This window comes from Nerophis lumbriciformis, linkage group LG08 (genome assembly GCF_033978685.3).
Source record: "Nerophis lumbriciformis linkage group LG08, RoL_Nlum_v2.1, whole genome shotgun sequence".
In the NCBI taxonomy this organism is placed as follows: domain Eukaryota; kingdom Metazoa; phylum Chordata; class Actinopteri; order Syngnathiformes; family Syngnathidae; genus Nerophis; species Nerophis lumbriciformis.
Genome location: NC_084555.2, coordinates 19749907 through 19768163, shown reverse-complemented (window position 1 = coordinate 19768163; position 18257 = coordinate 19749907). Strand labels below are relative to the sequence as shown.

The window sequence follows — 18257 nt, the reverse complement described above, 5'->3', positions numbered from 1 at the left end:
ATGACAAAAAATATATATTTCCATATATTAGCCGCACCGGACTGTAAGCCGCAGATATTTACATTGTGAAATGAGTTATTTACACAGAAAGATTTTGTAAATGTTTATTTACATACCTTAATTGTTTCCAAACGGTGTTTGTAACATCGCAATAAAACGGCTGATCGAATAAAACAGAAGTCATCGTCATGGACCCACAAGCTGCGGAAGTTAGCTCTCCAATCAGCTAAACAGATTCAATAACTTCACGGTGACGTTTTGGTGAATTTACTGAGGAATTTGTGAAACTAGAACAATACAAACAGAATGCCATTGTAAGTTCATAATACTAACTCAGACACTTGTAAATGTGTTAGCATATTAGCTGTTGCTAACTTCATTACATTACGATAGCATGTACAAATATGCATGAAAACCCTCCTACAGACATCACACATGCATCGGTTTAGTTAGTATGAATTGTTTTAGTTGAACTGTGAAACTTACAAACGTTGCTTGTGGTGATGAATGAAGAATCCATACGAGGAGAACCCCTATGGACAAAGAGTAGACTAAACGGGACTTTTGATTGAAAGTGCAGTCTAAACAGAGGGACACAGCAGCACCTGTAGTGAGCAAACTCCTCCAAAAATGGCGCCATAGCACAAAAAATACCACACCTTTTCAATGTCTTTGCTTGTTTAAAAAAAACAAACTATTTGCATCATGGCCGTCAGCGAAGAAAAATACATAAATTAGCCGCACTGTCTTATAAGCCGCAGGGTTCAAAGTATAGGAAAAAAGTAGTGACATAATTTGTGGTAGTCGTCGTTGGCACTCACAAAGTCTGCCATGATTAGTTGTAGTTGTTGTTGATGCAAATAGCGTTTGTTGCTATTTGGTGTGTGAAAACCATGCGCCCAGGAAAGAAGTTCCAGTAAGGCTTAAAACGAGCAAAATATTACATTCATACCTTTCAAGTACCGTATTTTCTGAAATATAAGCTGCTACTTTTTTCCCACACTTTGAAACCTGCGGCTTGAAAAACGGTGCGGCTAATTTCTGGATTTTTCTTTGCTAACGGCCATAATGTTTGGTAATCAACCAATAGTTTTCATAAAACACCAACAAAGACACTAAAAAGATGTGTTATTGTTTATGGTATGGCGCCATCTTTTCACTCACTGCAGGTGTTGCGAGTTGAAAATGTATCTCCTGTTTTGTTCCTTAAACCGTAAGCATATTCGTCCATAGTGTTTCTGCTCGAAAGGACTCTTCATTCATCAATCAAAGCAACGTTTGAAAGTTTTACAATATAACTAAAACATTTCACACTTACTAAACCGTCCCATATGTGATGACTGTAGAAGTGTTTTCGTGCATATTTGTACATGCTATTGTAATGTAATCAAGCTAGCGTCTTTAGCAACATGTTTACAAGTGTCTGTGTTATTATTATAAACTTACAATGACATTCTTTTTGTATTGTTTCAGTTTCGTTAATTCACCAAGACGTCACTGAGTAGTTGAGTCTGTTTAGCTGATTGGAGAGATAGATTGCGCAGCTAATGGTGCTGTAGTTGTCTGCAACTTGAACAACAGTCCCTGTTGATGGTTCTGGTTCCGGATCAGGTGATCATTCAGCCAGTGGCGATATCTCAGGGGCGTCCAGCACCACCAGCGGGAGCGGAGCTTCTGGTTCAGGAGTAGATGTAGTAGGAGGATATGTTGAAGATTTACATTGAATTACATTTAGTTGCGCAACCTCACAACTGCCACGTAAAAGAAAAGCGATACAAAACTGGAAAAGAAGTCATGTTTCATCCATTGATGACTTCTGTTTTGTCTAATCAGCCGTTTTACTGCCGTGTGACAGGAAACAATTAAGGCATGTAAATTAACATTTACAAAAGCTTTTGTACCCTTATATATCTGGGGCTTATGGTCCGGTCAGGCTAATATGTGTAAAAATATCTTGTTTTTCTCAAATTTGGCGGGTGCGGCGTAAATACCGGTGCACTCTATAGCCTGGAAAATACCGTACATAAAACGTTGTTGCAGCTTTTTGGATGTTTTTAAAGTGCTTCATAGGCTAAATAGGTCAATCTCCATTACCTGCATCGTTAACTGCCTCTTGCTAAACGTTTTTACTACTTATAACACACAAAAAAGAGCAAGATGCGTGTTCACATAAGAATTGTGGACTTTCCAAAGTAAGTGCAGTTCCCCTTTAATCAACTTCTCCATGACTTTTGCTCCAGACTTGTTCTGATTGTTTGAGCTTGTCATGCGTCATTCTGTCACCTCACTGATTCATTACTGCCACAAATGGTGGAAAAGTGTATTACACCTGTGTATCGTACCGACCACAGCTAAGAAATACAGTAGATACTTTTTGGCGGCCCTCTGGGGAGAGTTCACTACCCATTGTTTGGCAGCCCTATGGTTTAGAAACACTAATCTAGACCACAAGGAAGCATGTTAAATGTAGATTAGAATCATTATAGGTCCCCTTTAAGCAACGCTTTTGTAGTGAGCGAAAAATCAAAATTCAAAAGTGTGATTGATCTGATCCTAAAAATGAATAGTTTGACTAGAAAATACCCCAAAAAATGTGTTTGTCAAAGTTGTGATTCACACTAGTTCTGGTCTTCAATGTGGAGAACATGCAAACTCCACACAGAGAGGTCCAAGCCGAGATTTGAACACAGACGTGGTTGTCGCTCCGCCAACGCCATGCCCTTTACAGCAGTAATTTTGACATTATATAACAACTATTAAAATTAAATATAAAATGACTCCAGCTTCCTCACACATACTAAAAAACTTAATTGTGCAAAGGTGTGAATGTGAGTGTCTATATGTGCCCTGGGATAGGCTCCGGCTCACCAGTGACCCAAATTAGGACAAGCAGTATGGAAAGTGAATGATGAAATTGAACATTTAAATGCTGCAATGAGTGGACAACAACTAATGTCCCACTGAAATGCTTCTTTGGTGTTAAGCCATGACTGCTGGTAATGAGCCGCAGGCTTTTAGTGCCGACGCTGCTGTGATAAGTGAAGAGTGATCCTATGGGAGTCTCTCTGCATCTACCAGTTTTTACATTATGATTGTGCGAGTGTGAAAAAACAGCAGATCCATTAGTCTTTCACCCCTTCTAACCACCTCATCCCATACAGGCGTTTCACCTCTTGTTGGGATTAATGCACCGACATGGCCATCATTTTTTAAGTTAAAAGAATAACTCACAATTAAGAGAATCGCTCCCTGGGGCTCTTTTGACACAACAATGAAGTCCAAATGCATAACTGAAAGGGCTTCTCTCTTTAACATCTCAATCTTGGAGGCTTTGTCTGTCTTTTATATCTGTTTTATTTCTGGACTCATGCCCACCGCTGATAATAATTAAAAAAAAACAAGATGAAAAATCAGATAGGAAAGTAAATTGCTTGGAAGAAATTAATGCATTGCAGATGTAGTCCCTGTGGATTCATAATCTCTCTTCATCTTCATGAAAAGCCCCATCTTGAGGAGGAATTGTTATTCACTTTTATACATCTGCCCGGCACCTCATAACAAGAAAGGTAAGATTTTGCAGTTTGCATGAATAATTCAGCGTATGTATGGGTACAGACTGGGGGGAGCACCTCGAAGGGGGTGTTGGCCAGGTACTGGGCTGCGCCGCACCATCTGTTACTAAGGGCCAGTAGGGATTCTTCTTGGGCAATGCCAAGGCGGCTTGTACTTGCCACAGGGCGTACTAACCTCCTGTGCAACAGCAAACACAGGAGATAATGAAGCCCGCTGTCTGGACGGAGAGAGCAGACATTTCCTTGGAGAGTTGATGGGTTAATATTGACACTTGAGCAGGTGGACAAGACGACCAGCAGGCAGCTAGCTCATTAGACACCTTAAGTTTTTTTGTCATATGTGCCTTTCGCTGATGGACCAGCAAACACTATGCAGGCAAAAGTACAGTACAGGGCTGACATATTCAACTAAATTGTTTTGGGGGTCACATTTTCAGAAAGCTAAGAGGGGCCAGACTTCTCCCTTCCCTATTAGTCTTATTTTGTATATTCCGGAGAACCAGCGTCCTCTATAGTAGACATTTGATTTTTGTTTATTTATTTTGTCAGTAGTGCAGTGCTGTTTTTAAGGACCGTCTGACAAAAAACTTGTCAAAGATCATATTTATGACAGCACTCTAGTGTTTTTAGGAATGCACTGCAAAAATGTGAGTCTCTCACATGTTTTCTGAACTGAACTCAGAGGTTATTGGTTGAAAAGCCCAAATGATGAAAAAGAGAGGATCTAAAAGGGAACCTTGAGGACACATCACTGGTATAACTAAAGAAGTTGAACAAATGACTCTTACAGGAACACATTGGTTATATAAATCATCCATCCATCCATCCATCTTCTTCCGCTTATCCGAGGTCGGGTCGCGGGGGCAGCAGCCTAAGCAGGGAAGCCCAGACTTCCCTCTCCCCAGCCACTTCGTCCAGCTCCTCCCGGGGGATCCCGAGGCGTTCCCAGGCCAGCCGGGAGAGATAGTCTTCCCAACATGTCCTGGGTCTTCCCCGTGGCCTCCTACCGGTCGGACGTGCCCGAAACACCTCCCTAGGGAGGCGTTCGGGTGGCATCCTGACCAGATGCCCGAACCACCTTATCTGGCTCCTCTCGATGTGGAGGAGCAGCGGCTTTACTTTGAGCTCCCCCCGGATGACAGAGCTTCTCACCATATCTCTAAGGGAGAGCCCCGCCACCCGGCGGAGGAAACTAATTTCGGCCGCTTGTACCCGTGATCTTGTCCTTTCGGTCATGACTCAAAGCTCATGACCATAGGTGAGGATGGGAACGTAGATCGACCGGTAAATCGAGAGCTTTGCCTTCCGGCTCAGCTCCTTCTTCACCACAACGGATCGATACAGCGTCCGCATTACTGAAGACGCCGTAGCTGCCAAAAAGAGAGGACTTAAAGGGGTGCCCTGAGGTACGCCTCAGTTATGTAAATCACAAGTTTTTGACTAGTAAGGTTAAAATGTCAATGCAAGAATCTGCCAATGTGTTTAAAGTTGTCCACGTTCCTCTATACAGCAGCAGCGTAAGTACTACAACAAGTACTATAGATCGGTGCTAGTGGGATGCAAAGATGATGTAGTTAGTAGTGATGCACCAAATTTTTGGCCACCGGACATTTCCGGCCTAAAATGTACCAAAACTGCATTTTTTTATATACTTTTATCACCGGAAAAAAATTGCAGAAACCGGATATTTGATCATCTAAAGCAGGAAGCAGGCACTCGCCTGGAGTGGAATGGATGCAAAAAGTCTGTGGTGTGGACTTACTTTAATACAGTTTGATTTACGAACATTGTACAAACTTTTTGATTTACAAACCACAGACCAAATTAAAATATGCTTTGTTTAACAAACCTTGTCTCAGTGTACAAACATGGTATCCACCTGTTGTGTATCTCGCAGCGCAGCCTTTTTGTGGCTGTAGCACATCCATTGTGGGCGGGCTGATCGATCTCCGGTGCTTTTTGTTTGTGAGCTTAGTGTTGCAAGTGTTAGCTACAGTGCTCAGGGCTACGTTGTGTGATTTGTTGTGTTTATTTATTAGCCTTTTTACAACATTTTTCTAGTTCCGCTAGCTTAATATGAGTTCAAAGCAATGGACAAGTAATGTGTGGTTTGAAACATTCAGGAAGTATCCACAGCGTTGTTGACACTGCCTCCCCCTTTCTTTTCCCTCCTTTCCACGGAACGCCAAGAAGATAAAGTGGATTTAATTTTTTTTATTCTTAATTCATGATTGTAGCAACCTGGCTGTTAAATTTTAAGAGTTTTTTTTTGTTTCAAACCGAGAGTGCGCCACAGGGCTTGTGACAGTGTGTGCGTGTTGGCAGGCCGTTTGCAAATTACAACAGTTTTCATAGTTTTGACTTTGTTAATAAATAGAAAGTTGATGCATGACCCCCTTATTATGTTTGTTGGATGAACAGTACTGTATAGCGCTTTATATTGTGTTATATTGTGCAGTGTTACTAAAATATCAAGGCAAGAAATGTTCTTCAATATAAAAACTTGTATATTTACTTTAGGTTTTTAACACCCTTTAGTGCCTCCGTCCACCTTGCTCATGTCTGGTAATGCAAACAACCCAAATCACTCCAAGTCAGTGTGTATAACAATCCACAACATTGTTTTGTGGTATGCAAACCCACCAACCGGCTCACAAAGAGGCCATAATGTTGTCAAATGCCTTAAAGATAAACTAGAACCACATGTTTACATTTGCACATTTTTACCGTTCTAAAAGATCCTGGTAATGGCTTGTCTGCCATAAACAAAAACACTGAATAACCCATGAGAAAGTAATGCTTATTTAGTTAGTGAAGAACATGTCTAAAATAATTTGTCAAATAAAAAAGTAACTTTTTGACTCAAAATGTGGCCATTTTTCTGTAGTACCTTCATATATATATATATATATATATATATATATATATATATATATATATATATATATATATATATATATATATATATATATATACTGTATATCTGTGCATGTGTGTACAATAAAGGGGTATGAAAATATCTGTGCATGTGTGCACAATAAAGGGGTATGAAAAGCTGTCTGTACCTGCAGGGGGCTTGATCAGTGGCGGAGGGACAGTGATGAACTGGTTGCCATGTTCCTTGGTGCTGGTCATGGAGGTGAATGGCAGGCTGGAGTGCTCGGTGACTCCATTCCTGGAGTTTGGTAAATAGTGGGAGCTGTTGGCTCGATCCGGAGAGGCTTCACTGCTTTCTCTTGAAGCTGCAATTTTTGGCAACAAGTTTTCTGTATAAAAGCGATAGAAGGACAACTTATGAGATGTTGTTTATCCGTCACTGCAAGTGATAAGATCCCTAAAATGTGATTTATTAGGTGACTTTTTTCTTGCGATTGTTGTTGTTTGCCTTTCTATCGTCTGACTGTTTGTTGGTTAGCAACAAAGCTCAAAAAGGTATAAGCCGGTTTTGATTAAACTTTCAGGAAATGTCAGAAAAGGATAAGGATTTTGGGGATGATTCAGAGCATTTCTTCTTTGTTACCTCATGTTTATGTTACATTGCTGAACTCCCCTTGTGTGTATGCTATAACCCGCCTCCACCCACAGAGACTAAGACAGTGGATGACTGACAAAGGGGTTCACTCCGTTTATTCAATTCTGCTGTAAAACGAACCTACTTTCAGCCTGTTTGCTAACGATGGAGGAAGAAAACAAAAACACACGTACATGGCTATTTCAATTATCATTCGATTTGCTGTGTTTGTTTGTCTGTCTATTAGGAACATAGCTCAAAAACTTATGGCCATTAAACTTTCATGAAATTTCTAAAGTAGGATAAGAAACGGGTGATAAAATTTCGGGGGTAATCTGGATCACCGTCTGAATTTTTTACTATTGGGATATTGGTCCTGGAGGAGGTCTGCGTTTTCCGTGTGCTTTTTAGTTAGATTTATACTTATTAGGGATAATTATTGTACAAAACAAACCAATAAATATTTATATAGTTTGTCGTCAACATAAAGGATTTCCTTATTTCCATGACACTGAACCAGTTTAGTCAAAAAAACTAAACAAAAAAGGCTTTGCTACACATCTTAAAGAAGGGAAAGTAGCCAGATGTGGCTCTTTTGATGACTGCGCTCAAAACATTCTCTTGCATTTTAATCCATTCATCCATTCTCTGTGGCTTAAGTTCAGGCCACGGTTTGGCACCAGCTACCTGCAAGTGTTGAGCCAATCAAAGCTACACGTGTTGTGAGGCCAAGAAGTAAACGGCCCCTGCCTTTCAATCAAACATTCAGCTTGATAGGTTATGATTAAAAACCTTTTAAAAAGATGATGGCGAAAACAAAAAAAAGAGTACCTTACATGTCAGAACAAACTGACAGAGGAATTTGCTGCAGGTTTTGCAGCAAATTGTGTCTACTGTGCATTTGATAACATTTCCTCAATAAAACGGTCAAATGTGAAGTGGACTTTCAACACACGTCACATTAAAGGGTAAGGAGTATTTGATTCATTATTGGTTCGCTTTAGTAAAAGGACATTATTATAAAGAATACAGTGTGAATGTTGTCTGTCTATCTGTGTTGGCCCTGCGATGAGGTGGCGACTTGTCCAGGGTGTACCCCGCCTTCCGCCCGATTGTAGCTGAGATAGGCTCCAGCGCCCCCCGCGACCCCGGAGGGATTAAGCGGTAGAAAATGGATTGATGGATGGCATTTAAACTTATTCTACACTAAAATTGTTTGTATTAAAAATGCCCTGATTTATTTGTATACAGTCCTGTAGCCATTTGGGTTTCAAGGCTATCATAGCGAAAATGTTCCTGACCCCTGTCTTACAGGCTGAGTGAAGGGAATTATATAGTGCTTTTCTCTAGACACACAAGAGGAGTGACTAGGTTGGTGAAAGAGGGGATCAAACAAGGAATCCTCAAGTTGCTGGCACTGCCGCTCTACCAACCGAGCTATGCTGCCCTGCTAAAGAACGTGTGAGCGCTAAATCTCTTTCTTTCTTCAGGGTGTAGGCCGGGGGTCAGCAACCCGCGGCTCTCGAGCCGCATGCGGCTCTTTAGTGCCACCCTAGTGGCTCCCTGGAGCATTTTTAAAAAAGGATTGAAAATGGAAAAAGATGGGGGGGAAATATTTTTTTTGTTTTAGTATGTTTTTTGTTTGAGGATAAACCTTCCCAATTGTTAGAAAACCCATTGTATAATATGGTTGTGTTTATGGTTCACTGATGAGACTATTTGGTGAACATCGTTTTGTCCTCCTAAATTTGGCGGTTCTTGAACTCACCATAGTGTGGACTGTGACACAACAGTTTGTCTACATGTAAAATCTTCCACTCTTTCTTTGTCTCATTTTGTCCACCAAACGTTTTATGCTGTGCGTGAATGCACAAAGGTGAGCTTTGTGGATGTTATTGACTTGTTGGAGTGCTAATCAGGCATATTTGGTCAGTGCATGACTGCAAGCTAATCAATGCTAACATGCTATTTAGGCTGTATGTACATATTGCATCATTATTCCTCATTTGTAAATATATTTGAGCTTATTTAATATCCTTTACTTTTATACTCTGTGTATATAATTTAGTTTTGCATGTCTCGTGACGCATTATATGTATGTAATATTGGCTGCATTTCAGATAATTGTTTGTGTGCAATTTTGTTCCAGACCACAGCAAACATTACCAAGCTTGCCAAAGATTGTAATAAATCCATTAGAAGAAGACAGCCTGCAGTTTCCTTTAACTTGGAGACACACATCTATATCTTTGGCCATTAAACGCCAGTAATTTCCAGGAGTTATCTCACCTTCTGAGTAGCCTCTGATTTACTAATGGTTTCTAATGTTGTAAAAATGTGTAGAATAAATATTACATTTCAACATTTCTGTCAACGAAGATTTGCTTCAGCCTGCGACACATAGTAATTTTGATAGTAGGCTAATATAGCTAATATAGACACGTCATGTGTTGCCTTCATTATAAGACTTACAGTATATACAGCTTTTAATTTTTTGCGGCTCCAGACAGATTTGATTTTTGTATTTTTGGCCCAATATAGCTCTTTCAACGTTTTGGGTTGCCGACCCCTGGCGTAGCTACGCGACTAATGTGGCAATTGTGTGCCTCCCCCCTGACTCCTTAATGAGAGCAGAATCAACATGAAAACTGGTAATTTGAAAATGCCTATTTTGGTCTCTTATTCACGCACAAACGTAGGTTTTTATATAAACCTATATAAAACTGAGCTTTTTGGAAAACTTTGGCCAGAGTGGAAGTTTTAAAAAACTCTGACTTCAGGGTTTGTGTGTGGATGGGTAAAACATAGCTTTTTGTGTAATTTTGGTTTGTGCAACACTATCTCGTGTTTTCAAACCTTATTTAACAACAGAACAAAAAGTTATTGGAAAAGTTTGGAAAGAGTGTGACGGCTGGTTTGTTTTGTTGTCCTTGTTTTTTGTTGCCATCACTTTCCAAATATCTGGGTACACTGGCTCATTTGTTTTGGGACGACTGGCATTGCGATCATATTTTTTCTCCTAATTTTTGATACTTTGCGGTGCTTCTTACTAGCCAGACAACTAGTGCGGCTCTCTGTCAGTGCATCCTAAGCTTGCTGTCCTGCCTCTGTCCACCAGGACAAAAATTGTGGATGACTGACAAGACAGTTCCCTCTGTTCATTAAATTCTACTATTGAAAAAACGTGCTCAGGTGCTGAAAGCGATGCACAGAGTAAACCTTTCATGCACCATGTTTGAAAGTGAGAATGGCAATGGCACACAGACATGGCAATTTTTCGATTTTATTTATGAATGTGCGTGTGAATGGTGTGTGAATGGGTGAATGTGGTAATACTGTCAAAGCGCTTTGAGTACCTTGAAGGTAGAAAAGCGCTATACAAGTATAACCCATTTATCATTATTTATCGTTCGATTAATTGATCTATTGACTATCGGCCCTATTGGTTCTTGCTGTTGTGTATTTGGGATCTGTATAAGTCCCGAAGATTTGAGCGCCTCTGCCTTTGTAGCCTGCGCCGTAGTCAAAAAAGCTAATCTTTTTGTCTATCCTCTTGTTGTGGGGCATTCATCCTCTGCTGTTGCTATTTCTAATATATAGAAGCGTACAGTTTTGACTTATATCTGTCAGTAGACTCGCTATAGAAGCGCTAAAAACTACTGGTACAACAAAGATGACCCTGTCAAAGTTGAGTCATGTAAATAAGACTGCCCATGAAACGGCGCATTTTGAAGAGACGGTCAGAAAGCAGCTTGAAGATGGTCTTTAAAGCATAATCTATGCAACATTTTGACCAAAGAACCACCATTACATGTTATATAGATCACAAGGAAGTGTTTTGCATGTAGAAGAAAAATCATAACATGCGCCTTTTGTTTGAAAATAGATCTGCTCATAGGCAGTGCGTTTTATAATCTGGTACGCCCTATGGTTCGAAAAATATGATACATTCGCGCTCAGTTGAATATTTGTAACAAGTTTATGTCATTTGAAAAATAAAGAATTAATGTAGTGTTGCATGTTGTTGTACCTGTTAATTTACACAAGAAACAAACATACGTTTTGGAGAGACAGTTGACTTGCGCTTTTGAGCGCTACTGAGAGATCAACATCCTGCCCTCTGACAACCGGAACTAGGAAGACAGTGTGAAGGCGGAGAAGCCGGTAACCAAATCAGAGAGAGAAACCATTAAAAATATGTCCTACCTGTTAGCAGCCGACACGGCGAATCAAGTCCCGCTGCAGAGTCAGTGTGCATCACACAAGCTGCAGCGAGCCTGCGCGCATGTGGCCTCAAACAACGGACATTTATCCGCTAAAATATTTAAAACCTGCAGAAGCTGTGTTTCAATTTGTTGTGTCTGGTCCTGACTGAACAAACTGGATGGTCAAACAATAGCTTTGGTTCATAAACACATTGCTTATTGTGTTTTGTAGAAGAGTAAAATCATCCAAAAAGGGACTTCTGCGGTCCGTCCTTCAAAGACGTAGTAGATTCGTTTGCCAGACACTAGAGAAACACGCAGCAGCTCTATGAAAACAAGTAGCTTATAATAAGGGGGTATGGATGAAGAGTCAGCGAAGGAGGCGCACATTAGTCCGCTCCCAAAGGTAAAAGCTAAATAATATTAAAACATTTCCACATAAGACTACTGTCATTGTTTGTGGTACATGCTATTCTAATGAATTTCAAACAGTATTTTTTATCAAAAAGTAGTTTTTTCATATTAAAAGGCATTCTACATTTTAAAAATGTGGTATTTTAGGAAGATCAAGAACAAATTAAATATATTTGAATTAATTTCAATGGGCGCGGCTGCTTTGAGATACAAGTGTTCTGAGAACGCAATGAGCTTGTAAGTTGTGGTACCACTGTGGCTGCTTTTTCAGGCTTCTAATTGGCCAAAATGCACATACAATTTTTTTAACTCAACTTGTGCAAACAAATATTATTTTAACCAACACCTTTTTTTATATATCCATGTTGTGTAGACATGGCTTGATATAGCCCTTTTTCTTCTGTGGAGGAACATCGTTCATAAAGCTACAGACATGCAAAGTGGTGTGTTCCCAGTCGGGTTTACTAAAATAACTTTTAATTCTAAGTCTAAATCAAGGCAAAATTGTGGTCAGCACGCTTCCGATATACTATTGAGGGACCCCAAAGCCTTATTCAGAGTTGTAGCAAAACAGGACCTTTAAAAAAATGTGATACTCCATCACTGCGTGCACTGTTAGCTCATTCTATGTTGTTTTTTTTATAATTTGTGCTAACCTATACAGTATGAACACCATTGTTGAGTCTCATTTTGAATTTTTATGCAATTGTTATTTTGTGACATTTCTCTAGGATTGTAATTGGCTTAAATAGACTCACATTAAGGGTTTTAGCACCATCTGTTGCGTTAGCATATGACTTATAACATGCAAATGTGTTGCAAAGTGTAAAGACGCCAAAGCGCCTCTCTACAATCTCGATCATATAAATGTCATCTTTTTTATGCAGCTCCTGTTCTAATCTAATTTACATTTAATCATAATATTTTATATATTTTCATTTTGGTTAATGGAAAGGGATTCCTGTAAAATATTTTACTGTTAAGAATGTTACCTGCTGATCCAGCCTGGTACTTTGTGAATGTACAGTACTTGTTAAGTTCATGGATGTGACTATGTCGCACCTGTAAGGACAGAGATGCGCTGCCGCGTCTCGCCTAACTCCAGGTTGTCGGAATCTCTCAGCTCCACTTTGTCATAGCCATACCAACCCAGCAGCTCATTCATGGTGTTCTCTGCAAAACTCTGCAATACAAACAAAATGATGATGAGCGCATTGAGTAGAAACCTTGATTATGAATCTCCTTTATATCGCAAAATAAGAACTTTGGTCACCCTTCCATGTCTATAAAATGATCTTCAAGCTAAATACAGATTATGAAGTGCATCAAAAAACAAAACAGGCAAGTAATGTGCATGAATTAATCCCCTTTTCAGCAGGCCAAAGGCTGTGAAGGAGGATTTTATTTTAACTTAAATTGATATACTCTAATCACTGTTAATACAGGTTGCACATTAAGATGATAACAACAAAAAGAAAGGAGTAATTCACTTTGATAAAAGTGTTGTGATCAAATATGTATTTGTTCCCTGTATTTGCTTTCATCAAATAAAATAAAAAAATATCTGGAGACTTTCAGAATCAGAACAAGAATCAAAGTCAGCTTCAATGGCTAAGTATGTTTACCACATAAAGAATTTGGACTTGGTAGACTGTGTTCTCTTTGTACAAGCTAGAAATTCATGTTGTAAAAATGTCTCTTTAAACATTATTTTGGCAACATTGTGGCAAGCAGACTAAACAGTAAGCCATGCCCTCTGCCTTTTCAGCTACCACAGAGGCACGAGACCCAGAAGCCTCAGAATATATTTGTGCAAACTTAGTGATGTTTAATAAGTAAATATCAAAAAACGATTGTAATTAAACAGAAAATACTTTTATAACAGTTTAATAGACAAATATATTAATGTGTATTTTATCTTTTTATAATTGATGTATTTATTTTTTTTAATTTATTTTTGTCTGACCACAAATCCCTGTTTTTTAGTTTATTAATTTCTGTGTACATATGACTCGTTTAGAGTGTGTACAGCCCAACCCTCGTGAACGTCGTCTTCTCTGATTTCAGAGCAACGTTTGCAAAAAAAAAGGAATTGCTGTAGCACATAGATTAATTGTAGCTCCAACATCCTTTTTAATTGCCATTGTCTGCACACGGCGAGGGAAGCTAACAAGCTAAAAGGACGATGAGTGTCATGGTATCTCACGACTCACTAACGACCGATTCTAGCAATTCACTGCATGGCACAAACTCATCCTCAATACCAAACTATAAAAGACTCACTGCAGTGTCGGAAGACTCACACACAAACACATGTGTCTCTGCTAATCTGAATTTGCAATTTAATTTAAATATGTCATTAAATTGTGATATCGACTTGTCGTAAAAAGAGATTCAGCCATTCAGAACAACATATGCAAGTCTCCTGTTAAAGGGGAATTACACTTTTTAGAACTTTGCTTATTGTTTACAATTCTTATTAGAGACAACACATATGTTTTGGGTTTTTAATTGTATTCTATTTTGTAATAGTCGGCTCGTTCTAGGTGGCCAGCAATGCAGCTAATGAAAGCAATTCATTCTGCTTCTAAATCACTCTAAAAATGCTTCCAAAAAACACCAACAATACTTCATGTAGGTTCTGTAACCTGTATAATAACCAAGCTGTAGCGACACTGTTATTGTAAGAGCAAACACGGAGGAGTTTTTCTAGCGTGGTAACACATAGGAATAAGAGAAGTACCATAAAACACACTGTGTCACGGCGCAGGCTCGATCCCGCTTTTCCCCGACAGCTGGTTCTGCCAGCACCTCTGCTGGCAGCGCGCCGAGACACGACCCTGCTCGCGCTTGTCGCGTCACGCTCACATGCCGGCAAGGCTGTGGGCGATCAGCAATCTGCACACCTGGGACTGATGACGGCCAGCGGTATAAGGACCAGTGGACCCTAGGATCCTCGCGGAAACTTAATTTCTCTATCGTGTACCGCAAGCCGACTCCAGCTTTATGCTCTCTCTCTCTCTCTCTCTGCGTTTCCCCTCCATGTCTGATGTCCGTGTTGTCCTCCCGCAGTGCTTTTTCCCGAGTTCTCCTGCGATCCCCTGTTGTTCCCCTCTGGATTCTGGACTGCCTCCCTTGGATCTCGACCTCTCGCATGACCACGGACTGCCTACCTACTTTGTCCCTCCTCTCGCCCAACACAACACTAGGTAACACACACTACAGCTAATCACACACATAGCCTCAAACACACTCTCTTGGATTTTGTCACACACCATTCTATAGTTTATTTGTTAGTATTGTTTGATTATTATATATATTGTCTATACATATAATAAATCATAGAGCTACATCACCCCTTTGTGGAACTGTGCCGTCATAACTCCCTCAGCAAACATAACACACTGAAGAAGTCAGTTCAAATGTATTTAATTATATTTGAGACAAGTATAGGTAATTAATTTCTTTCACTTGGTGCTGAGCAGGCATTGTTAATGACTCCTGAGTGGATATATTGATCTCTATTGATATGAAATACCACTGTGGTGGCAAGGACAATGGGCAGACGTGATAGACGTGAGCCATGCTTCAAGTCAATGAAAGATAAAGTCATGGTAACTACTGCATATGCACAAACATTTAAGACCTGATTTTCTAAAGGTTTGCGTGTACTAAAACACGTGCAAACTTGATAGCACACACAAAGCTGATCTACTAAACGTGTGCAAAGTGGATTGCGTCTGTTAAGTGAGCAGAATAAGGCATGCAATCCATTTTGCGTCTTGTGTTCAATAATATGCAAAACATATGCTGATCATTAAAACGCCCACAATACTGATAGAATAAAATGCAAACATAATTATTAAGCATGTGATTTATCAACACTCATTACTGCTTTGCGAGCACCATTTAGCGTTTTATCTAGCCTATGTCAGGACATGCAAACTGACAGTTCCACACACGGCTGCAGAATCAAAGCTTCCGCTGCAAAAACAGACGATCGACAGACGATGGAGAATCCTCGGTCCTACGTATGTGTGTCAATATTTTGGTGGACGGTCAGAAATAAAAATATTAAACATATTGTCTATTCAGCAATTCCCTACTATAATTTTATTACTGCTTGATGACTTATGGGGCTGATTAAAATTAATTCATTTGATGTGTTTTTTGTGTCTGCTGGCGTTTCTTTAATGTTGTTTTTTTTAATTTAGGAAATGTATTACTATAATACGAAGGTCCTGAGTAGTCGTGAGTTCAATCCCGGCCTCGGGATCTTTCTGTGTGGAGTTTGCATGTTCTCCCCGTGACTGCGTGGGTTCCCTCCGGGTACTCCGGCTTCCTCCCACCTCCAAAGACATGCACCTGGGGATAGGTTGATTGGCAACACTAAATGGTCCCTAGTGTGTTAATGTGAGTGTGAATGTTGTCTGTCTATCTGTGTTGGCCCTGCGATGAGGTGGCGACTTTTCCAGGGTGTACCCCGCCTTCCGCCCGATTGTAGCTGAGATAGGCTCCAGCGCCCCCCGTGACCCCGAAGGGAATAAGCTGTAGAAAATGGATGGATGGAATATACCTCCAACATGAAAATATGTCATTTGCTTGCGTTTTAGTTATTTCACACGCAAAAATGCGCTAGTGATGCGACCCACAGCCTCGCGCACAAAATGTGCAAGTGAAAAAGTGTCAGTGTGCATATGTTTCTGTTGTCTAGATTGTGATTGAGAAGTGGTGTTACAGATTATAGATGTGCCCTTCTGGTTCAACACATCGCACACAGATAGGAGCTTGATAACATTAATGTGCAGAAAATGATCGCCTTGTGGTGAATGCCTGTAAGCACGCAAAATCTTAATTTAAACTAGAGTTTATGCAATTCCGGTAGGAATTACGTGTGAATACCCCAATCATTGCTGAAGCCGAATTTAAAAGCTGAATGACTGCAGAATTAATTTAGAACAAAGTTTGAATAAACAGTAGGAATGGTTTGAAAAGTGGAGAGCTGAAGCTCAACTAAAATGCTAGTGGAATGTAGAATGAATGGTAGAAACGATGTAACTGTAAAATGGTTTGGAAACTGTACTGAAACTTACTATGAATATAGAAATGATAAATGTATGTCCAATTAGTTCAAAATAAACTATTTGACTCAAAGATGTAAAATTGCCAAAAATAGATTTGTTCTTCTGGTCCCTTCCAGGAATTGAAGTTGCATTATCCAGGTGAAAGTCATCTGTGTTATTCTCTTGACCAAAGAGTCTATTTGCCAAATTGGTGTCCAAATTTGGTTTTTAAAGGGAGCGATTCAACAATTGAAGATGGCGTGTGTCTACCAAGAATTAAATGCTGCAAAGGTACTATGTTTTTGCTAATTTTGGGGATAAAGCAACATTTGTATTACAATGAAATCCATCCATCCATTTCCCACCGCTTGTCCCTTTCGGGGGTCTATTAAACATTTACTTGAAACAATCTACATTTAAGGGGGGCAGTTGAAACCATAACTTAAATTAGTAGAGGAATTATAGACACCCCTTGCTGTTTGCCATTACAAGTCAAGTTCAATGGACTTGTATGACTAGGTGAAGCTTCTCGTTCTGTATGCATTCATGCAAAACTACTGTTTTTTATGCTAATTTCAGGCTAAATAAATGTTTATAAACCACAACTGCTGTTTTCCGATAGCTTTGAACATTTACTTGCACTCAAGGTTATTTTCAGGGAGGAAGAAAAAGACAAATGTAAGTGAGAATGGTGGGCTGACTACCAATTGTATTGTCCAATATTTTTGGAAAATCATGAATACCGTAAAAGCTAGGAATTTTTTGCCTTGAATAGACGGATGGCTTTTTTGTCCTGACTAAGTCAAACATTTTAATGGTAGAACAGTTGAAATTGGTTAAAAGACATGGGAGAAGAAGCAGAAAGAAAAAAAGGGGGTACATTTTGCAAAATTATGAATTACAGTAAAACCGGTAATTTTTGGAAAGTTTTGTTGAAAGAGCACACATGTCCTGAATGCGCTGAACGTTTTGATGTTCAAACGGGATCAATCTGATGAACAATGTGGGAGTTACGGACGGCCAAAGAAGAGGAAGCAGAATAAGAATAAATAGATGAAAAGTGGTGCTGAATAACATGCAAAATAACATGTGTATATTTGCATTCACACAGTAAGGCAGTTTGCACCACTTTTCAATTTCACACGCAGTGTTAGTAGATCACTTGCGATACGCCCACTCATAGTACACGCTATTTTATTTTTTGCACACACAGATAAGTGTGTGGTATTTGGATCTTAGTAAATCAGGCCCTAAGTGTACTTTAGTGTATATCTTTAAAAAAAAATCTAGAACATTCCTTTGTGCAATGTCTAAACAGTCTTAAACACTGCTTTCATTTAGATTTTGAAAGATTGGTGTTTATTTTCAAGACCACCTGTAAAAATTAGCAAGAGAAGCAGTTTGACTGAAGGTTTGTAGCGTCTCCCTGAATGGTCCCAACTGAAGGGAGCCCATGAAATAAACAACTGTTACGGCCTATAAAAACACACTA

At 39.6% G+C, this 18257-nt stretch overlaps 1 protein-coding gene across 2 annotated transcripts in view; it reads right to left on the bottom strand.

Annotated features, from left to right (window-relative positions):
* The window catches only part of sobpa (sine oculis binding protein homolog (Drosophila) a), an 80333-nt gene that overhangs the window by 47651 nt on the left and 14425 nt on the right, over nt 1-18257 (bottom strand). For both annotated transcript variants that reach the window (XM_061968438.1, XM_061968439.1), the window contains exons 2-3: nt 12765-12885; nt 6638-6838 (exon numbers count right to left, since the gene is read on the bottom strand). In XM_061968438.1, coding sequence (XP_061824422.1) covers nt 6638-6838; nt 12765-12885 — 322 coding nt within the window. The remainder of the gene's footprint in view (nt 1-6637; nt 6839-12764; nt 12886-18257) is intronic.